The sequence below is a fragment of the Panonychus citri genome, unplaced genomic scaffold (assembly GCF_014898815.1).
Source record: "Panonychus citri isolate SS breed McGregor unplaced genomic scaffold, ASM1489881v1 Contig00144, whole genome shotgun sequence".
Taxonomy (NCBI): Eukaryota; Metazoa; Arthropoda; class Arachnida; order Trombidiformes; family Tetranychidae; genus Panonychus; species Panonychus citri.
In genome coordinates this window covers 550,600-569,449 of record NW_026515549.1, presented here as the reverse complement: position 1 = coordinate 569,449, position 18,850 = coordinate 550,600, and the positions used below count along the sequence as shown (strand labels likewise).

The window sequence follows — 18,850 nt, the reverse complement described above, 5'->3', positions numbered from 1 at the left end:
ACATAAGATTTTGAAGAAAAAAAAATTTTCTTTTATTGAAAAAACTGCTCACCAATTTACTCAGAATTTGATTGAGAAAAAAAATGTGATTCTCTCTCTCTCTCATTTCCATCCTTTCCTCTCTTTCTCATGTTAGCATCCTCTCATCATCATCTCACTCTGTAACTTATAGGCGGTTCCATGATCACCGAGAGGGTGGGATTATCATCATCCCACCGTGTAACTGATGATGCGCAGTTTTTAATATAACTTTTTGTATCTCAAAGTGTGTAAAGGTTGTTGGTTCAGAATGAATAAAATACTGGCAATTGTCACAAGTAAATCGCTGTGTTCAAATTGTGTCTCTTCCCCTTTAATTAACTGACCATCACAATTGTCCAGCTAAATCTCTGTGATTAATAGTTAATCTTCACTAAACCTACTGATTGACTGTTTCTTTTGTTTTCTGTGACAATTAACACCAATGAAACGTTGATTAATTTGTTACAACTATTATAATTTAAGTTATTACAACTTTAAATTGTTTACATCGTTCTCAAGTTGATTTAATTTACTAATTGTATCTTAATCCATCTCTTACTCTCTCTCTCTCTCTCTCTCTACCTCTGTGTTGAGTGAATTAATTGTTGACAAGATAATTGATTTTGTTCGCGATTATGATTCTTGTGTTAATTGTTTACTTGTTTCGTTGATTTAATTTATTGAATGGATTATGATCATTGTATTACCGGATTTATTATATCAATTATATTCATAAAAACATCATTTTTAATGATCAACTCATTTTAATTATTCTCATCATTATCATCATCATTACGTGACTTACATCATTATCATTAATCAAGATGAAATGTTTACCATGATTGTAATAATCAAGAAAACAATTGTTCATCTTTATCCAATGGGATTATTATAATAAGAAACCTAAATTGTTTTTACTTAATCATCATCATCATAATCATAATCATCAGTGAGGATCATTAAAAACATCAAATTGTCTTCCAACAATTAACAACGTGTTCCGTTGATTAATTAATCAATTAACAATTACCAATGACCAAGAACAGTAAGGTTTGTGAATTTTCATTGATATCATTTGATTTTAATTCATTTTAATCCAATGGATTAGCTAATGATCGGATTAAATTGTGTATGTGTGGACAATTAGATGGACAAATTGATTGTAAATATTATTTTCCTTTTAATTGTTTCAACTTTTCCCTTTCAATCAAAAACTAATATTAACATGGTATCAATTGGAAACTCTGATTAATCAGATTGATTGTGTTACCTTGTCATTAATTGTCATTAATTTATTTAAATTACAGCGAAAAAAACTACTAAACCAATTCGATTAAAATTTAGAATATGAAAACAAAATCGAATCATTTTTTTCATCCTCATCATTTCCTATCAAATTTTATCCTTTTCAAGGATGAGGATGAATCAACAATCAGATTGATTATCAACAATCACAATTATCTGTCTTTTAGTTTGATGGATTCTGGTTGTGTATAAATTTCACTCATGATATTAGATGAACATGATGATGAAGGTTTTGTTATTATTCAAAAGGACGGTTACCTTTTCATGATGATATTCATGAAGATGAGGATGAGATGAATGAAGAAGAAGAAGAAGAAGAAGAAAAGTTTGAACAACAACGAAAAAGAAGAAGATAAAATAACATCAATTTTCTGTTATCATCATCACGATGAAGGTTTATCATCATTATCATCTAATAATATTAAATGATGAGAAGAAGAAGAAGAAGAAGAAATGATAAAGATTGTCAATCAGATGATGAACAATTTTTTTCTCTTCTTCATCTTTCCTTCCTATTCATTCATATTGATCACAATTGATGATCATCAGCTCATCATGATGACTTACACAAAAGAAAACAGGGGGAAAAGGATGATAATAGGAAGATAATATTGTTGATAAAGATGAAGATAATGATGATAATTGAATACACTTATATCTATATACAGTTAATGTGACATTTGCGTGATAAAATCTGTTATCATCATCACTGGTTTAGTGTAACCTTTAATGGTTATCATTACCTGTTAAGGTGTAAAGAGACATTCACTCATCATCATCTTCACACCTTTTATCATCCTGATGATGATGATAATCACCATCATCAAGGTATCATGATTATCATCATTAAAATGAAAGGACAAAAATAATTGAATAGATGACAAGATTATCCAGATCAGAGAGTTGATTAGATTTGTTTTTTTTTTCTCATTTGTTTCTCTTGATTAACTTAATCATTAATCATTAACCTTTGGGTTAACGTTTTTAAATTGATGTCATCAAGTAATTTTGTGGTTACCATGTTAACACCATGTTGATGATAATTATCATGATGATTAGATAAATTGTCGCCCTAAAGTAATCTTCCCAATCCTCTCAAGCATCACTAATAACCTTGTTTCTTATATAAAAAGACAACCTAATTATACAATTTAAGACAATTAATTAGTTGTTAACTTGTCCTTTTAAATGATTTTCCTCTCTTTTTATGCCCCTCGGCGATTTTGCTTTCTCATCACATCGCATCTTCATCTTCAACTGATGCGGTTTCCATGGGGAGGGATGAGCAAAGTAAAAGTTTCTCATTGATGAAATTGTTTCAATGAAACTTTTGTTTTCATCGCTTTTCCGATGACAAAATCATCGTGAAGGTTACAAGTGACATCGATGGGTTCAGATGAACATGATGATGATGATGAGGAGGGTTTGGCTCTTCATCTTCATCTTCATCTTTCTCTGTATTGTGATTATGCGGAGAAAAGACAGTGGGCGGAGATGAGATGGAAAAGAAAGAGAAGAGACAAAAATAGACACAAGATCATCTGAGAGATTGGAACACTTTCTTTTCTCTTTATTTTTGTCTCTTGCTCTATATTCTCAATCTATTATCACTTTTCCAGGCCTATAACTCGATGATAATACAATCGACAAACATGATGACAAATTTTTTCCTTTTCTTTCCATCCCAAAGTTCGTAATTAAGATAAGGTCCCCAAAGAACTTTTGTCATTTAAATGTATTTAAAATTAGAAAACAGATAATTAATACTGTTATTGTTGAGAATTCAAGATTTCTGATTTATCAGAATGACTAGGAATTAATTCCGTAAGCATGGGTCAAGTAGACCCATGCTTACGGAATCTCTAGTGCATGAGCAACGACTCATGTAACTGTAATCCAAAGTGGACTAATAAAATCATTTCAAGTTCAAATTTGGAACTGTTGATCTTTTCCTTTCTTTTTGTTTGATTTATTCGTTTTTACACTTTTTCTCTTTTTATTTGTTTAATTTTCTCTTTTTTTCAACTTAATTGTTTGGCTATTTTCTCTTCTTTTTTCGTTCATTTAAAGTCAACACTCAATTTCGTTGTTATTTGATGGTTACTCTAACTTACTACCTCACGACTTGATGGAGAAAAGAGAATGAGAGAGATGATATAAGTGGAAATGTTTGACAACATAGGAACTTGAATGTAACAAGGCAACATTTTTACCTTTTTCACATTAAGGTGATTAATGAGAATTACGTTGACTCTGTTTAAGACTCTTTTCTATTTTATCTTCTTCTTCTACATTAACGATGTTCTCGTGTCTCTCATCCTGTTTGTCTTCTTTTCTCCTCTGCTTGTTTCTCTCTCTCTCTCTCTCTCTCTCTCTCTCTCTCTAAGGCGGTTAAATGGCGATTCTAATACTCTTTCAAAACTGTTCTCTCTCTCCCTTTATCCCTTTTCCAAAATTGATAATGTATCTCGTGTGTGTCCCAACCCTGTGTATTTATATTAATTAATCTCTACTTCATCTTATTTTTGAAAGAGTAAGGGTCAATTGCTTCTCTCTCTCTCTCCTCTTCTTTGGCTCCATTGTCAATTGTGGTAATAAGCAAACAACGTTAACATGAACTGGAAAACACCAAGGGACAGCGATTTACATTAAAATCTTTACAAGATTACCTTAAGGGCATTTAATGTAAATATGTATACTTACATATGTGTTTAAGTCTTATTAATCAATCAATTTACTAATTTGATTTCATCCTCTCTCTTTTGGGAACAAATTTCTCTTTTCTTTCCAACGAAATCAAGTCTCAGTCAATTTTTGTTTCAGTCTTTCAAGTGAAAACTGAGAAAAAAACAAGAAAGAAAATAAGAAGAAAGTGAAACTCACACAGGGAGAAATGTGATGATAAAAAGATGATAAAAAATCCAGCAGAAAGAAGATGGAAGAGGATGGAAGCCAAGAAGAAAGAGGAACAAGAAAGACTAAAGACCAGAAAAAGAAAGGACTGATCAAGAAAGAGACGGTTACTGTGAAATAATCTTTCATGCCTCTGGCCTCGCCTTGTCTTGTGGTCACCGTGGTTTATCATCATCATGATCATGATCTTCATTATCAGAAAGACCAGCCCAGAGAGATTGTTCATCTGATGTACTAGGCCAAGCACCTCATCATCATCATCATCATTTTGTTTCGTGTCCTTGGGTTGATTGGATTCGCTGGAAACAGACATTATACCAACATCTCTTTCTCTCTCTCTCTCTTACCTGATTGTTAGTTAATTTGGCTTTTTGTCTCAACCAATATACAGTTTAAGCCCACAGGGGTTGATGTCGTTCCTTGAAGACGCAATAGCTTCAGATTTATTCCCTATCCCCGTGTCTTTATCTCCAAGCAGATTAAACGAACCGCCCAGTAATAATCATCAACCTGACATTCTTTGGCCTTCTCTCCACCAACCATTTATACCATGGCAAAGACGAGAGAGAGAGAGATACAAAAGATACTTACCACGATCACCGAGCATTAAAAGAGGATGGAAGAAAATATTAAAGAGAAAATTTTAGTTACATAAGCTGATGTTAAATCCATTTAAGTGATGACCCAGAATAAGTGATTACTCTGCCCGATTGCTGCTGTTTTTAGACAAAAAGCTTGTAAAATTGGAGAGGCAAAGGCAAAGGAAGAAACTGAAAGTGAAAAAAAAGCTTGACCAACATCAATGATCTTGTTAATGTACAAAAACAGAACCGACATCAATTTCTTGTTAATTTCCACTTTTTACTCTCATCATCAGCCATCATTTCACTATGGTCATCATCTCCATCATAATTTCCATCAACTTCCACTTCTGTCTGCCTTCATCATCTCTCCTTTTTCCTCTTTCTCTTGATTATCATGATCATTGATGCTTGATGTATCACCCCAAAGGGTTTTCTCATCTTTTTTTATACAATTTTATCCATCTTCTGATGCGCTTCAAGGCGGATGCAATAGACTTGGGTGAAACCTCTTCATCATCATCATCACCCTTTATTTCCCTTTCTTTATGGAAAGAAAGAGAAATCGGATGGCCTTTTGCTCTTACATCTTTTTCATCTTCCTCTTCTCTCTCTCTCTCTCTCTCTCTCTCTCCTCATCCGATATGGTTCCTCAGGGGGAATCAAAGGCTACAAATAACCTAACACCAAGATGATAATGGCGATAAAGCATCAATAATATTAACCCTTGATGATGATGACCAACTATTTATAAACTGACCGCGGTCGTTGCCGTCAATGGACGGACCTTGGAATAGCTCCCAAAGGGTTATATTGAAAACAACTTCATCTTTTGTTATTCTTGTTGCTTGGTGTCGTCTTGTGCTTATCCTTTCATCTTGTTATTGTCCATCTTTAATTCATTCATAGGATTATTGTTTTCTTTGGTCCAGTGATTTGCCAATATTCAATGGTCAGTAATATCATCATCATCATCATCAAATGATCAACATTATCTGTAAACAACAAACAACCAAATGTAATCATATCATTGATGATAATGTTTGATGATATTACTTTACAATTGACATTGTCAGTCAATGAAGACATAGACTTGTCAATATGATAATGTTTATTACACTACATTAATCCAGCACAATTGATCACAACTAATTTAAACAAATTCAGTAGTAACAATTACAGAAAAAAAAACAGAAACCTGAGTATTAAATTACACTGATTATGATGAAAAAATAATCAAAGTGTTCAACAATCAACCACAACAATAATATCCATAACTAACATTGTTTATTCAACAAAAATTCACTCATTCTGTGGTAATCAATTAATTCCCATGTTGATTGCTGCGAAAAATTAATAATTAAATATATATCCATGTATATTTAGAAAGTGATAAAGAAAGAGAGAGAGAGATACAATTAATAATCCAAAGTTAATTCATTAACTATTTATTGCTGAGTAAAACAATGTAACCAAATTACAATAGTTAATAATTTGATTACAATTGATTGTTGTGGTTGCCTTGTTGTTTTGTCAGTTAAATTATGATTAGTATTTGTTTATCATATTGTTTGTTTGCATGTTGTGTGTTTAGTTGATTGTTTGTTGATTGTTGTTTAGGAAAATGTTCATCTGCGGTTTACTTAATTTCTACGCCAATCATTTTGACACAATGAGATTGTAATTGATGTTGTAAACTCAGAGAGAGAACGAGTGAGTGAGTGAGAGAGAGAGAAGATCCCTCTAATTATAAGAGTAAAAAAGGAGGAGGAAGATGCGGATGATTATGATGATGATGATCAAGAAGAAGGAGGAGAGAATATAATGAAAACAAGGGATCATCCACTTGTATCATCTCTCCCTTTTCTCTCTCTCTCAAGCCAATTAATTGTACTAATAATGATTGTGATTAGTTGTGTTGGTATGATGAGAAAAAAAAACCTCGTGGGTTGATTATGTTGGTGAAGTGAAAGATTGTCATTAAAATAACAATGAGATGATGAGGATAAAGTCAACAGTGATGATAATGAGGGATGAAGATGATGAAGAGAGTGATGATAATGATGATGAGTAAAATGTTTTCCATTTTGTTTTCTAATACAAATGAATTACAGTCTGACATTGATTCTAATGATTAAGGTTGATGATTATGATTTTTGATTCATTGTTTTTCTGTTAATCCGATTTCATATTGAAACATTTGAAAGAGAGGGAGAAATGAGTTAGTGAGAATGATGATAATGATGAAAAGGAAGATAGAAAGAGACCAAAGAAAGTAAATTTTGATATATACTTTTTCACGGTTACACAAATTGTTTATCTCACTTTCCAGACTCTCCCTCAAGTCTCACTCGTTGACAAATGACAGAGAGCTATGAAAGCATCATCTTCATCTTCATCTTCATCTTCATCCTCATCTTCATCGTTATTAATATTAAAAGTGATACAATCCAAAGGGAAGATAATGATGATTGTGTTGATGATGCAGATTCTTAGGTAACTTTTCATGTTAAATCCGATTATAATTCTGAAAGATGAAAAAATGGAAAGTTCAATGGTAATGATGATAGAAAGAAGATAAAAGATGATGTAAAAAAACTATGACGAGAGAGAAACAATTAATCATTTGATTAGCGACCTGAAATAAGCAGCGTGCAAGGAAACATTGATCACACAGAATCAATATTGAATTGGAAGGAGAAATGAAGTTTAACTTGATTGTTGTCAATTGTTGATTAACTAATGATGGTTGATGATAGAGATGAGGATGAAATGATGCTCTCCATTTGAGAGGAGTGGTCAGTCTGAATGGATATTCAGATAAAATTTTGATCCATTGAAATGTCAGGTTGATCTTGAAAAATGGTTACTATCAAAATGAATTCAGTAAAAGGATGAAGAGGAAGATGGATGATAAAAGATGAAAGGGAAATGAAAGAGGCAAAGGAAGAACCAAGATGAAGAGCTGAATAAATGAGCATCTTAACCTTAGCTAATAGATAATCAATCGTCTTGACAATTAACTGTAAACAAATAATTAGCTGGAGTTACAGTTTCGATGAAATCTAATGAAACTAGATAATGAAAAAAGTACAAAAATCTACAAGTTGATTAACCTTCACAATTATATTCATGTTTCATTATAAATAGTAAACCATAATCATGTAATAAATAAATACTTAATTCACCTTGAGTGTTATCACAAAATCCATTAGAAAGATTCATTTTATCTTGATCATGATCATTATCATTATCTCTCCTCCTGATGATCATCTTTCCTCTAACTCAGTCAATTCCAAGCATGGTAACACCATGTAGAAAATAATTGTACGGGGTTAGACTAATATCATAAATATTGTGTGATATTGGTGTAGCAATGCATGTAATCCATGACTCTTTCTCTCTCTATCACTCACTCTCTCATCTTCTGTCATCTATTATTTAATAGATGGAAGAACAACAGACCATCATCATCCTAATCATCATTATGATGAGAAAGATGAGAACAAGACATTAGTAGCCAAGAGAGAAAAACAGTTATATCATCGGTGTAGGAAGAGAAAAACTTTCTCTTCTTATTATTGTCTTATTATTTTCGCCATCATCTTACCACCTTCATCTTCATCTTCATCATCTTCTTCATCTTCTTCATCCTCATCCTCATCTTCCAATAGTAAAAATAAATTGCTGTTACCCAAAACTCCCAGATGCTAACAAACAATAATAACATTAAGCATAAGCTTCCCAATGTTACCGTTAATCAGAAACAGTTATTACACTCAAAGTGTCACAATCAGCTAATCATAATAAATGATATATAATCACAATTAGCTAATAAACAACAATCAAAAAAATTAAGAATCGCCAATAGCTTTTCATTATTAATAGTAATTTCTCATTGCTTAACTTTTTTCTTTCTCCTTTAATATTTGGATTTATTTTCCTTGATTGTTGTTATTTTCTTGATTTGATTATGTTTCTGGGATACTATTTGTCTCCTTTTTCTCTTAATTGTTAATAATTGATCAGATGAAAGATTAGAATCCTTGGTTTTCAATTGAAAATGTAATCAAGTTATTATATTGTTACAATGTTATGATTAAAGGAAAGGCAAAAAATTGATTCAATTTGATGATAAAAAAGTTTCTAATCAAATTGGTTTCAATGTTAATCTCATGTAAACCATGTAACTGTAACCTAACGGTTTCTTGTTTCAATAATTGACACCAAAAAAAAGAGATGCAATTGAAACTAGAATTAAATTAAATTAACATACAATTTAACTATTAGAAAGTCAACCTTTTCCAACCTTTCTCATGATCCATCCCAACACTTTTTCAATTTTATCATAATATTTTCACATTTGAATCTCATCTCATTGCACCCACTCTACCCCACCATCTCCCTCTCGCTCTCTCCAAGGAAATTTCAATGTCACTGTAGAAGATACAATTTATTGCTCCCATGATATGATCTTTTTCACTTTGCTTTTTTCTCTCTCTTCTTCCATTGTAGATGAAGATGATACTTAAAGTGTGGCTGAGGTGATGGTGGTGGAGGATAAGGTGAGAGTCGCCGAGAAATTAAATTACCGTGAAATGATGTTTTTAAATTTTACTCCTCAATTTGAATTTCCATCATAAACCAGATATCAAACTGTAAAAACTTCACCCTCGATAGTATCATCTTCATCTTCCTCCACATCATCAGCATTATCATCTCTCTCTCTCTCTCTCTCTCTGTATTTTGAAACACACCATTACTTGATTGTTTCCAGATCATGTAAAACAAACTTCCTCAATCCAGATCCATGGTAGAAACAAAATTTTTTCCTTTCCCAGTTACTTTCTCTTCTTTTAAAAAACTTTTTCCTCTTCCACCTTCACTCTCTCACACTGACTCTCTCTCTCTCTCTCAAATCATCTCTCTCAGGAATGTCAACTATCACTCGTCTAATGCTTTAAAAAAATGTCCTCAATCATTGAGATGAGAAGATGAATCTTTTGGTGAAAAATGTTACTGGTTAACTTCAATTCTAATAATTCACTGACTTGTCAATTCTCAGAATCTGTTCAAGAAACCAGATAACATTTCATGTAGCCTTTAGGAAGAGTCAAAAATATTACCTTGTCCAAGAAAATCAATCAATCTGTTTACATTGTTTTCTTTTTTCTTATCATGATTATCATAAATTCATATTTCCATTCAAATTCATTGATAATCGGTCGAAACATGAGCAAAAAAACTGACCACTAACCTTTGGAAAAGCACTTCAAGTTAATGTATCATTAACTCAATTCAATCATAATGTTTGTCCATCTAATTGATAATGAAACTTAATCGTTGACAATTAATTGCTTATCTTTTTATCGTCAACAATTAACAGGCAATCAAATGTACCAAAAGCAATTGCTGTTGTGAATGTTTCTCTCCAGGCAAAGGAACCTCATTCAGGGAATGCTCATCATGTGATCATCCTTGGATCTATCATGGTAAGTTTTGTTTTTCTTTAATTACAATTAACAATTTAATTAACTCTCCATCTCAAATGCAAAACCGCAAAACTAAATTGTAATCAACGTAATAATTTACTCACAATAATCAAACAACCTCAAGTTACATCATTGAAAAGATTATTGAATATTTGATTTTTCAATTTACTCGATTGTTTGAATTGTTAATTGTTACAGTTATCATTAACTATCACCTTAAATATTAATCATTATGGTACTGGATTAAAGGAAAGTGGAAAGATTGAGATTTTAATTACAATTGAAGATAAAAAAAAAGGTGAATTAAAACTCATTTGAAAATCAATCTTAATCAACTTTAACTACTTTTGATTCATCTGATTTTCTTATTATTATCTTAATGTTAATCAAATTGAATCAAATACCGAGAATGATATTTGAACGAAGTCACGATTGACCTGAGTCATATATTCAGCTGATAGATTTATCATCCTCATCCTTATCATCCCTTAATCTGTGTTTATCTTTAATTTTTTACCTGAGAAGATAAAATGTTAATCATCAATTCAATTGATTCAAATTTATTCAATCATCTTTGAATAAACATTAACCCTCAATAATTACACTTAATCACAATCAGTTGATTCTGTTTTTTTTATTCATAATAATATAAACAATCAACTCTATCAATTGATAAATATTGACGATAATAAACTAATTGCTCTTGCTAATTGATTCATTGTTTTATTTTTCATTGTCGATGAACTTGAAATGAAAAACTTCATCAACAATTAACGATTTATTTAGTTAATCTGTTAATAGTAAAAACAGATTAATCAGTTTACATGAATGAAAAGTAATCAATTTTATCGGAATGAACTCTCATTGTGATTCATGATCATTTTCAGGGTAAATGTATTTTCCCTTCATCCATTGTCCAAAGGTATCATTAAGATTATGAAGAGATTGATCCTTCTGATGAAAGTTCAATGATGCAAAGGATGATTATCAGTAAGATGATAATGTCCATTGGTCAGTCAGGGTGGTCAAGGGAAAAATGCTTATCCATTATGTTATTATTCAGTTTCATGGTAATCATAATGTTGATGATGAACTGAAAATCCATGGATAAAATTGTTCCCCTTTACTTGTCACTTTGAGTTGATCTTTTTCACATTATTGCTTCTCTCAGCATCCTCATCATTTTTCCTTATCCTCTCTGATAAATTTCACCAGAGTCACAAATTATTCAGCAACATGAATTTCTCATGTTACACCTTATTCCCTACATAATGAACCAACTGATCTCAGTTGATCCTCATCATCCAAACAGATAATTTAACTAACGGGTTAGTTTATCTTCATCATCAAGATTCATGATATTACATGATTATATCTTGTTCTTACTGATGTCCATTGGCTCATTTATGGTAAAAGATAATGTAACAACCTTGTTATTTAATCATCAACATCTTCGTCTTTCCTCTTACCAGTGAGATTATTTTTCTTTGAATTTCATTAATCATTAATAATCTTCTGTATTAACAATGATTCAAAAATTTAGGAGAATCGTCATTTTGTAATCTAATCAATTATCCTAACGATTTGAATAAATCACAACGTAATCATACCATGAACAAAGTATCACTACGAGCTACTCATTATTGGTTATTTCAACTTGTCGCAGGTTTGACCAGTTAAGTAACAATCAACTAATTATCTTGAAATCAAAATATTCAACAAGAAGATAACAGTAATAATTAACAGGATTCTCACGGTAAATCATTAGGATGATATCAGGAGACTTAGTAAAGTTATTTAGAACTGAGAATTAGATATTTGCAGATAAAAAAATATAAGAAGAAGATGATGATGAGAAAATTTAAAATTCGAAGAGATAAATTATTACCATGGAAACAATAAGATATTAAATGTTCCTATTCCAAGAAAAATGTCTTCTCTGTCAGCGATTTACCTTTGAGAGTATTTACCTTGAATTCTCTTTGGAATTGATGTTTTTTTCTGCTTCTCATTTGTTGACCTTAATATCTAGTAAAGAGAGAGAGAGATGATAATGATGAAGATGAAAGTAAAGGGATGATGAAAAGATGGAGATGAAAATTGAAACAATTTTTAATATAAACCTAAAGGAGACAAGTGAAATTTTCCTCTCGGGATATAAACATGATGCTGACAAGTTGAAGACATTCATTCACTAGGATTGAGTGATACTGAAGATGATGATGAGGGTAAAACAAATTACGAGGATGATGAAGATGAGGATAAGGATGAAGATGATAAAGTGTAAAATGTTTATCATCAACAATAATAATAGGAACCAACTCAGTAGCCTTTATATACTTTATTATTATTTCTGCATTCTAACTGATAACAAACACTTTTTATTTCAAAAATAGTTGGAAATTTATCTCTTTCTTTTCCTCTTTCTTATCATCATGATGATGATGATCATCATCATACACTTGGAATGCTAGGTGATGATGATGAAATATTTCATCTTCTTCTTCCTCCTCTGTAATTTATTTATTCCCTGTCTCCAATGCAATCAATTTGTTGAAAAAAGTTTCTCCTATTGATTCAGAAAAAGCTTATAAATATTTTTTTACTTTTCTCTTCCTTGATTTTTCATCCTCATCACTTTTCCTCATCATTATCAAACATCTATGTTTGCAGATCAATGAATATTTTGACCATCATCATCATCATCATCATCATTTTCATCCTCATTCACAATTCATGTTAGTGTGTAAAAAAATGATCCAACTAATTTAACCGAAAATTTTTCTAAATTTGTTTAGTATTTTTTTCTTCTTCTTTTATCATCTTTTATCATCATGCTCATTATCTTCCTCTTCCTCCTCCTACTTGATGCTGTTGATTCTTGCAAATACTATTACTTGATGTTCACCCACCTCACTATCAACTGACAACTGTTTCCCTTTGTAATTGTGCCCCAGGGTCCATTTAATACTTTTCATACTCAGAATTGACTCCAATATTTATGTATATAAATTTATATCCAATGTTCAGATTATCTGATTACTTGGTGAGCACAAGGTAAGAGGAGGAGGTTAAGGTGAGAGTGGAGGGTGAACATGAACATTATTGTTATCAATTTTTATGGACATCACTTGAATTGAATGGTCATATTTTTTCCCATTCTCATGAGAATCAGAAAGTTCCAATGGATAGAAGATGATAATTTTATCCTTTATCTAATATTTTGTTTCCTCTTTCATTTTCACTGGTAAATTGTATTCCATTAATATGTAATTCAATTGAATTTGCATCGCCATGTTACTCAGTTTTTCAGTCTCCATGAAATTTAGCTGATCATTTTTGTAACATTTTCTATCTGTTTCTGTTCAATATCATCATGTTGACAGATTTTTGTAACTGTTAATTGTGTTGATACAATAAATCAGCAGCATTTTAGTAATTATCTCATTTCATCATAAATCAAAGCAAAAGAATTAAGCAAAAATTGATCACAGCAATTTATTCACCATGATTAATATCACTAACCATATTTAGCTTGATAGTTTCACCATAATCAAATGACAGTCAACAATTAACAACAAGGACAAATGCCTTATATGATTAGTGACAATTAAATCAAATCTCTTTCTCTCTCTCTTTTGAATTGAAAGTCTCACAAGTGAAGGAAGCAAACTAAATCTATTGATAAAATTGTTGAACAATTAACAAATCAATCAACAGACACACACACAAACATGTAAGGTAATAAAATATTTGTCAATTTTATCATGTAATCAGCTAATGATAATCACCTAATAAGGTTGATAATCACGTTTCCATCAATTTGTGATTAAATTTTATGATCAGTTATAATTATATAATGATCTTAATAACACCAACAATCAATTTTAAAGCAAGAAAAAAAAGTGTCATGAATTATAATCAGAGTTAAATTGTAATTATCAAAGTTTGGCACCAAGTCAAAGTTAATCAAAATGATCAAGTTGAATAAAAAGTTGAATGAAACTTCAATTAACTCGTCAGAAAAGTTTCATTTAATTTGGTTCCAAGTAATCAACCTAAACTACAAAACTGATTATCATGATAGTCATTTGATTACATTCTTGATGCTGATGATGATGATTAAGTACCAGAAAAGATCAGTCAATGATTAAGACTATTATTATTAGATTCATTAGGTATCATGTTTATATGAAGAAGAAGCAAAAAATTGAAGATTGTTGATCATCATCATTATAAGTCATCATCATCATGCAATCAAGTTATAAATTGTTGATAATATAAACAAAAATATTGGTTACAAGGTATAGTTGTTGATAGTAACTTTTGATTACTCGTGTTCAATGTTTATCCATTGACTTTGACTTTCAACTGAAAATCAATCCATCAAATGTAATGAATGGCTTCGTTGAGAGGTATCTCTTATGTGTGTAGTGTCACCTTTGATGTTTCATGATGATGATAAGATGAAGATGATGATCATCATCATCATAATCATTTTATTTCTTTCTTTTTTCATCTTCTTTTTTACAAGAAAAAAAAATCGGTGAAGACGGATGAGCTTATCCTAAAAAAGTATCTGAATCTATCTTAAAATGCCCTGGGGAAAATTAAGATTACGACATGATTTCTTAAGGAGTGTGAGCAAGATTTGATCTGTCTTCATCATCCTCATCATCTTCATCATCATTATTATCATGATTTGTAAAAAGCTATCAATGTACAATTATAATTCCGTTAGAGAAGCTCAGGTAATATCGTTTTTTTTTCTTTCTTTTTTCTTACTTACCTGTTTTCTGTTCATATTTTGCTTTTTATCATCATCATCTTGATAATGATGAAGGCGACGGTGATGATCATGATCATCATCTGATTATATCTGATACTTGAACACCAGGAAGATTTTGTCTTTTAATTTACTTTCAGAACGTTTTTTTTTTCATTCTCATTAACTAATCACCTTTGTGCGATTTTTGTTACTGATTTTGTTACTCAATTGCATCCTCATCAACTATCATCATCATCATCTTGTTTATCTTATCCTCATCCGCATCATTGATGTAATAATGATGATGATGATGATCAACAACAACAACTGGGCAATGATGATGTTGATGATGTTAAATGATGTTTAATAGATTTCGTGATGAACCAAAATATTATCATAACGGTTAACCATATGTTGATGATGATAAATATGATGAGGATGAGGAAGCAAATCTTGTCACCAAATAAACTCACGCATTTAAATGTATCAACTTTAATCAATTGCGTGCATTGAATGTTAATATCATTTTCGAGTGCACAAAATGTATATAATCATAGCAGAAATGATCATCGTGTTTACCTGAAAAAAAGACGATGAAGAAAAGGAAGAAAAAAAACTTTTATCAATGTTTTATATTCATTTTTTTGTGTAAAATTTAATTACAATCCAATTGGAATGTGATGATAATTATCAATATAACGAAAAACAGGTAACAGGTATTAATAGAAAAAATTGATGAATGAGACAGAGAAAAAGAAAAAGTCTCAACGATGAAATTACAGGTAACTTTTGACGAGAATTATGGAATCACGAATAACAGGGAACGTTGATTGTTGACGATTATCATTTGGTAAACATTATCAACATCATCTAATCATCATCATCATCGTTCTCTCTCTCTCTCTCAGGTGAATTTATTTTATCTTCTCTCTCAAAATTCACTCTCACTGATCCGGCTCCCGGTTGAAATTCCGACTCATGTTCCTGATCAGTGAATGAATAATAACAATAAGAGAGATGATGAAGATGAACAGCTTCTTGAACCTTGAGGCCAATGCCGTCAGCGTCTAAAGACAAAACCAGCTGAGATTTTATCAAGACTTTGTGACTCTCTCAATCACTTATCTTCTCTTTCTTTCTCTCTTTCAATCAAGGGATGGACACATCACGAACTTTTCCCTTGTTTTCTTCATCAAACTTATGTTTTTCACCATGTTATGTGTAAGCAAAGTGAGTGAGACTTGTTCATCATCATCATCATCTCTTACCAGGTTAATTTGAATGGTTTAGTTTCCCACACACACACAATTGATAATGTTTATGCTGTTGTGATGACGATAATGATGATGATGAGCAAGATGAAGATGAAGATGAGCTTTTGAAATAACATTAAATTGCGGGCAACAGTAAATTTAAGATTATCTTGCTTTTCCATCACTTCTGATTTCTTTGTTATACTTACCTATCATTTTGATTGTCTACCTTGTCTATTAATATGTTGATTATTGTTTAAAATTTTAGCTGATTGCTTCTGTTATACAATCATCATCATCAACAGCAAGCAACTTACAACATGACAATAGGATGTTGATGTTGCTGTTGATGATATTTGGCTGTAAATGGTAAGAAAACAAGATGATGAAGATAAAAAAAAGTGACTTTTCCAATTTGCATGTTAATTGAAGGATAACAAATACAGAGGCATCTTCCTGCTCTTGCAAGACAAGAAACAATCATAAGCATCATGATCGCCATTTAATGGCCAACACTAGGGTGTCACAGGGTAAGATGTGCCCCCGGGCTATGGGAAAGGTATAAATGATTGACCTCTCATATAGTTTAGTTATGCCCAAGACCCACACCTTGGCGGAAAGAGCATCAAAAAGTATATCTATTTAATGGATTCTCAAAGACCTAATAACATTTAGAGAGCTTGAGATGATAAAATAGAAGAGGAAGATAAGGGGAGTGAGCTTTTGATATGAGGGAGTCACCTTGATAGAGAAATATGGATATACCACTCGGATGATTACTCTCTCATTATCATCATTATCTACTTATTTTATTTTCTCTCTCTCTCTCTCTCTCTTTTGTCCTTGTTTTCATTTTCTTTTCTTATTATTCTGTCTCCTCTTTTGATCATCTCCCTTTTCAGTTTCCTATGAACTTTTATCATGTTTTCATACATTGATAATGAATGAAAAATGATGAAAATGTTGACGATAATGATGATTATCCAAAGCCGATCCTTATAAAAAAGGAATGAATTAAATCCTCACCTTGCCTACTACTTGACTATGGATGTAAAAAGGTTGATATATTTTGTGAATGTGTCTTGTAAAGATGAAGGAGCAAAGAGATATGATAAAAGATGATGAAAGAGATGATGATAATGATGATAAGGAGCAATGAAAATGAACGACGATATCATGATAATGATGATGAAATAAATTACAATTAAGATTAAACAAAATAGGTGTGGAGAGTTGAATTAGAAATGAATGAAGGTGGAGAGATGAGATTTGCTTTTTGCTTTCTCACCATTTTTACCTGGACAACAATCTTACAGTCAACACAATTGTCTTATACTGATGATGATGATGATCATCATGATGATGGTAACATGTGAATTAACTCCATTAATTAACAATAAACAGGTAAAGTTGAAAGGGGTTTCTCAATAGTTGCAAAGTCAAAGTCACACCTTTGTAACTATTTAAATACCTTTGCACACCTTCAGTTAATCATTTTGATGGATTATTGTTGTTGGATAATCAAGGAATTAACAACAAATTAACTTTCTCATAGAAAACTAAATAAAAACACTTTTTTTTCAAGTAACTTTTACATTTTTCAGCAATTAAATTGCAATTGATTAACAATTGCAATTTTCCAGCAACAATACAAAACTTTTTGATTAACTTTTCCAGGTAAATATTAGGTAATCATGGAAACAGATTATTAATCAATCTCATTTTGTAAAATAATTGTATCTCTTTTCATTAATATTCATGTTTTTTGTTTACAGGTAATTACATTTTTCTTGATTTGATTACAAGTTAATTGTGTTGATTAATCAAATGTTTAATTTGCGTTCAATTTTAAAGTGATTAACAAATTGGTCCATAGTAATTCAATTATCCGTCAACGTTATGTCAACATGTCGCCGAGTAACTTAATTGTTTCCCTCAGCAATTTAAATTACGTGACTTGGTTTCCCACTCCCATTAATATCACCTCCTTTGTGACATAATAATAGCTTGTTATGAGTATGATGATGATGATGATGATTATCATCATCATCATTGTTATTTCATGTCATTTTTTATATTGCAAAGTAACATGTATTTTTCATGTAACATTGAATCTTCATGATGATCATTTTTTTCATGTTGGATTTGTCTTTTTGTGAGGAAAAAAAAGTTTCACATCTTCATCTTGAAATCTCATGAAATATTGAATAGACTTGATGGAATGTGAAAGTTATCTTGATTAATGTTTAATCCATTTTGATTAAGTTAAATTGTTGCATTTGGATAAATTTCTCTACATGAGACTGATTGAATCCCAGAATTGACCGGATGTTGTACCTTCTTCCTCCTCCACCCACTTTTTATCATCATCATCATCTGATGATAAAATTATTTTTACAATTTTTGTTGTTCATCTATTTCTGATAACATAAAATCTTAAATTAATCTCTTTTGATTAACTGATTGTTTTGCATGAATTATCATTCTCAATGATAACTACTCAAGTCTCCATGAAGA

General features: G+C 31.1%; 1 protein-coding gene and 1 long non-coding RNA gene across 2 annotated transcripts in view; both read left to right on the top strand.

Annotated features, from left to right (window-relative positions):
• Nucleotides 1-284: 284 nt before the first annotated feature.
• Nucleotides 285-18,850, top strand: part of LOC128396373 (serine-rich adhesin for platelets-like) — a 62,114-nt gene continuing 43,548 nt past the window's right edge. Inside the window, 2 exon segments of the mRNA XM_053356940.1 lie at nt 285-1,071; nt 10,207-10,312. Coding sequence (XP_053212915.1) covers nt 1,054-1,071; nt 10,207-10,312 — 124 coding nt within the window. The 5' untranslated portion in view covers nt 285-1,053.
• On the top strand, nt 1,547-4,564 carry LOC128396374 (uncharacterized). The gene is made up of 2 exons (XR_008326791.1): nt 1,547-4,011; nt 4,128-4,564. It is a non-coding gene; the product is annotated as an uncharacterized LOC128396374 (long non-coding RNA).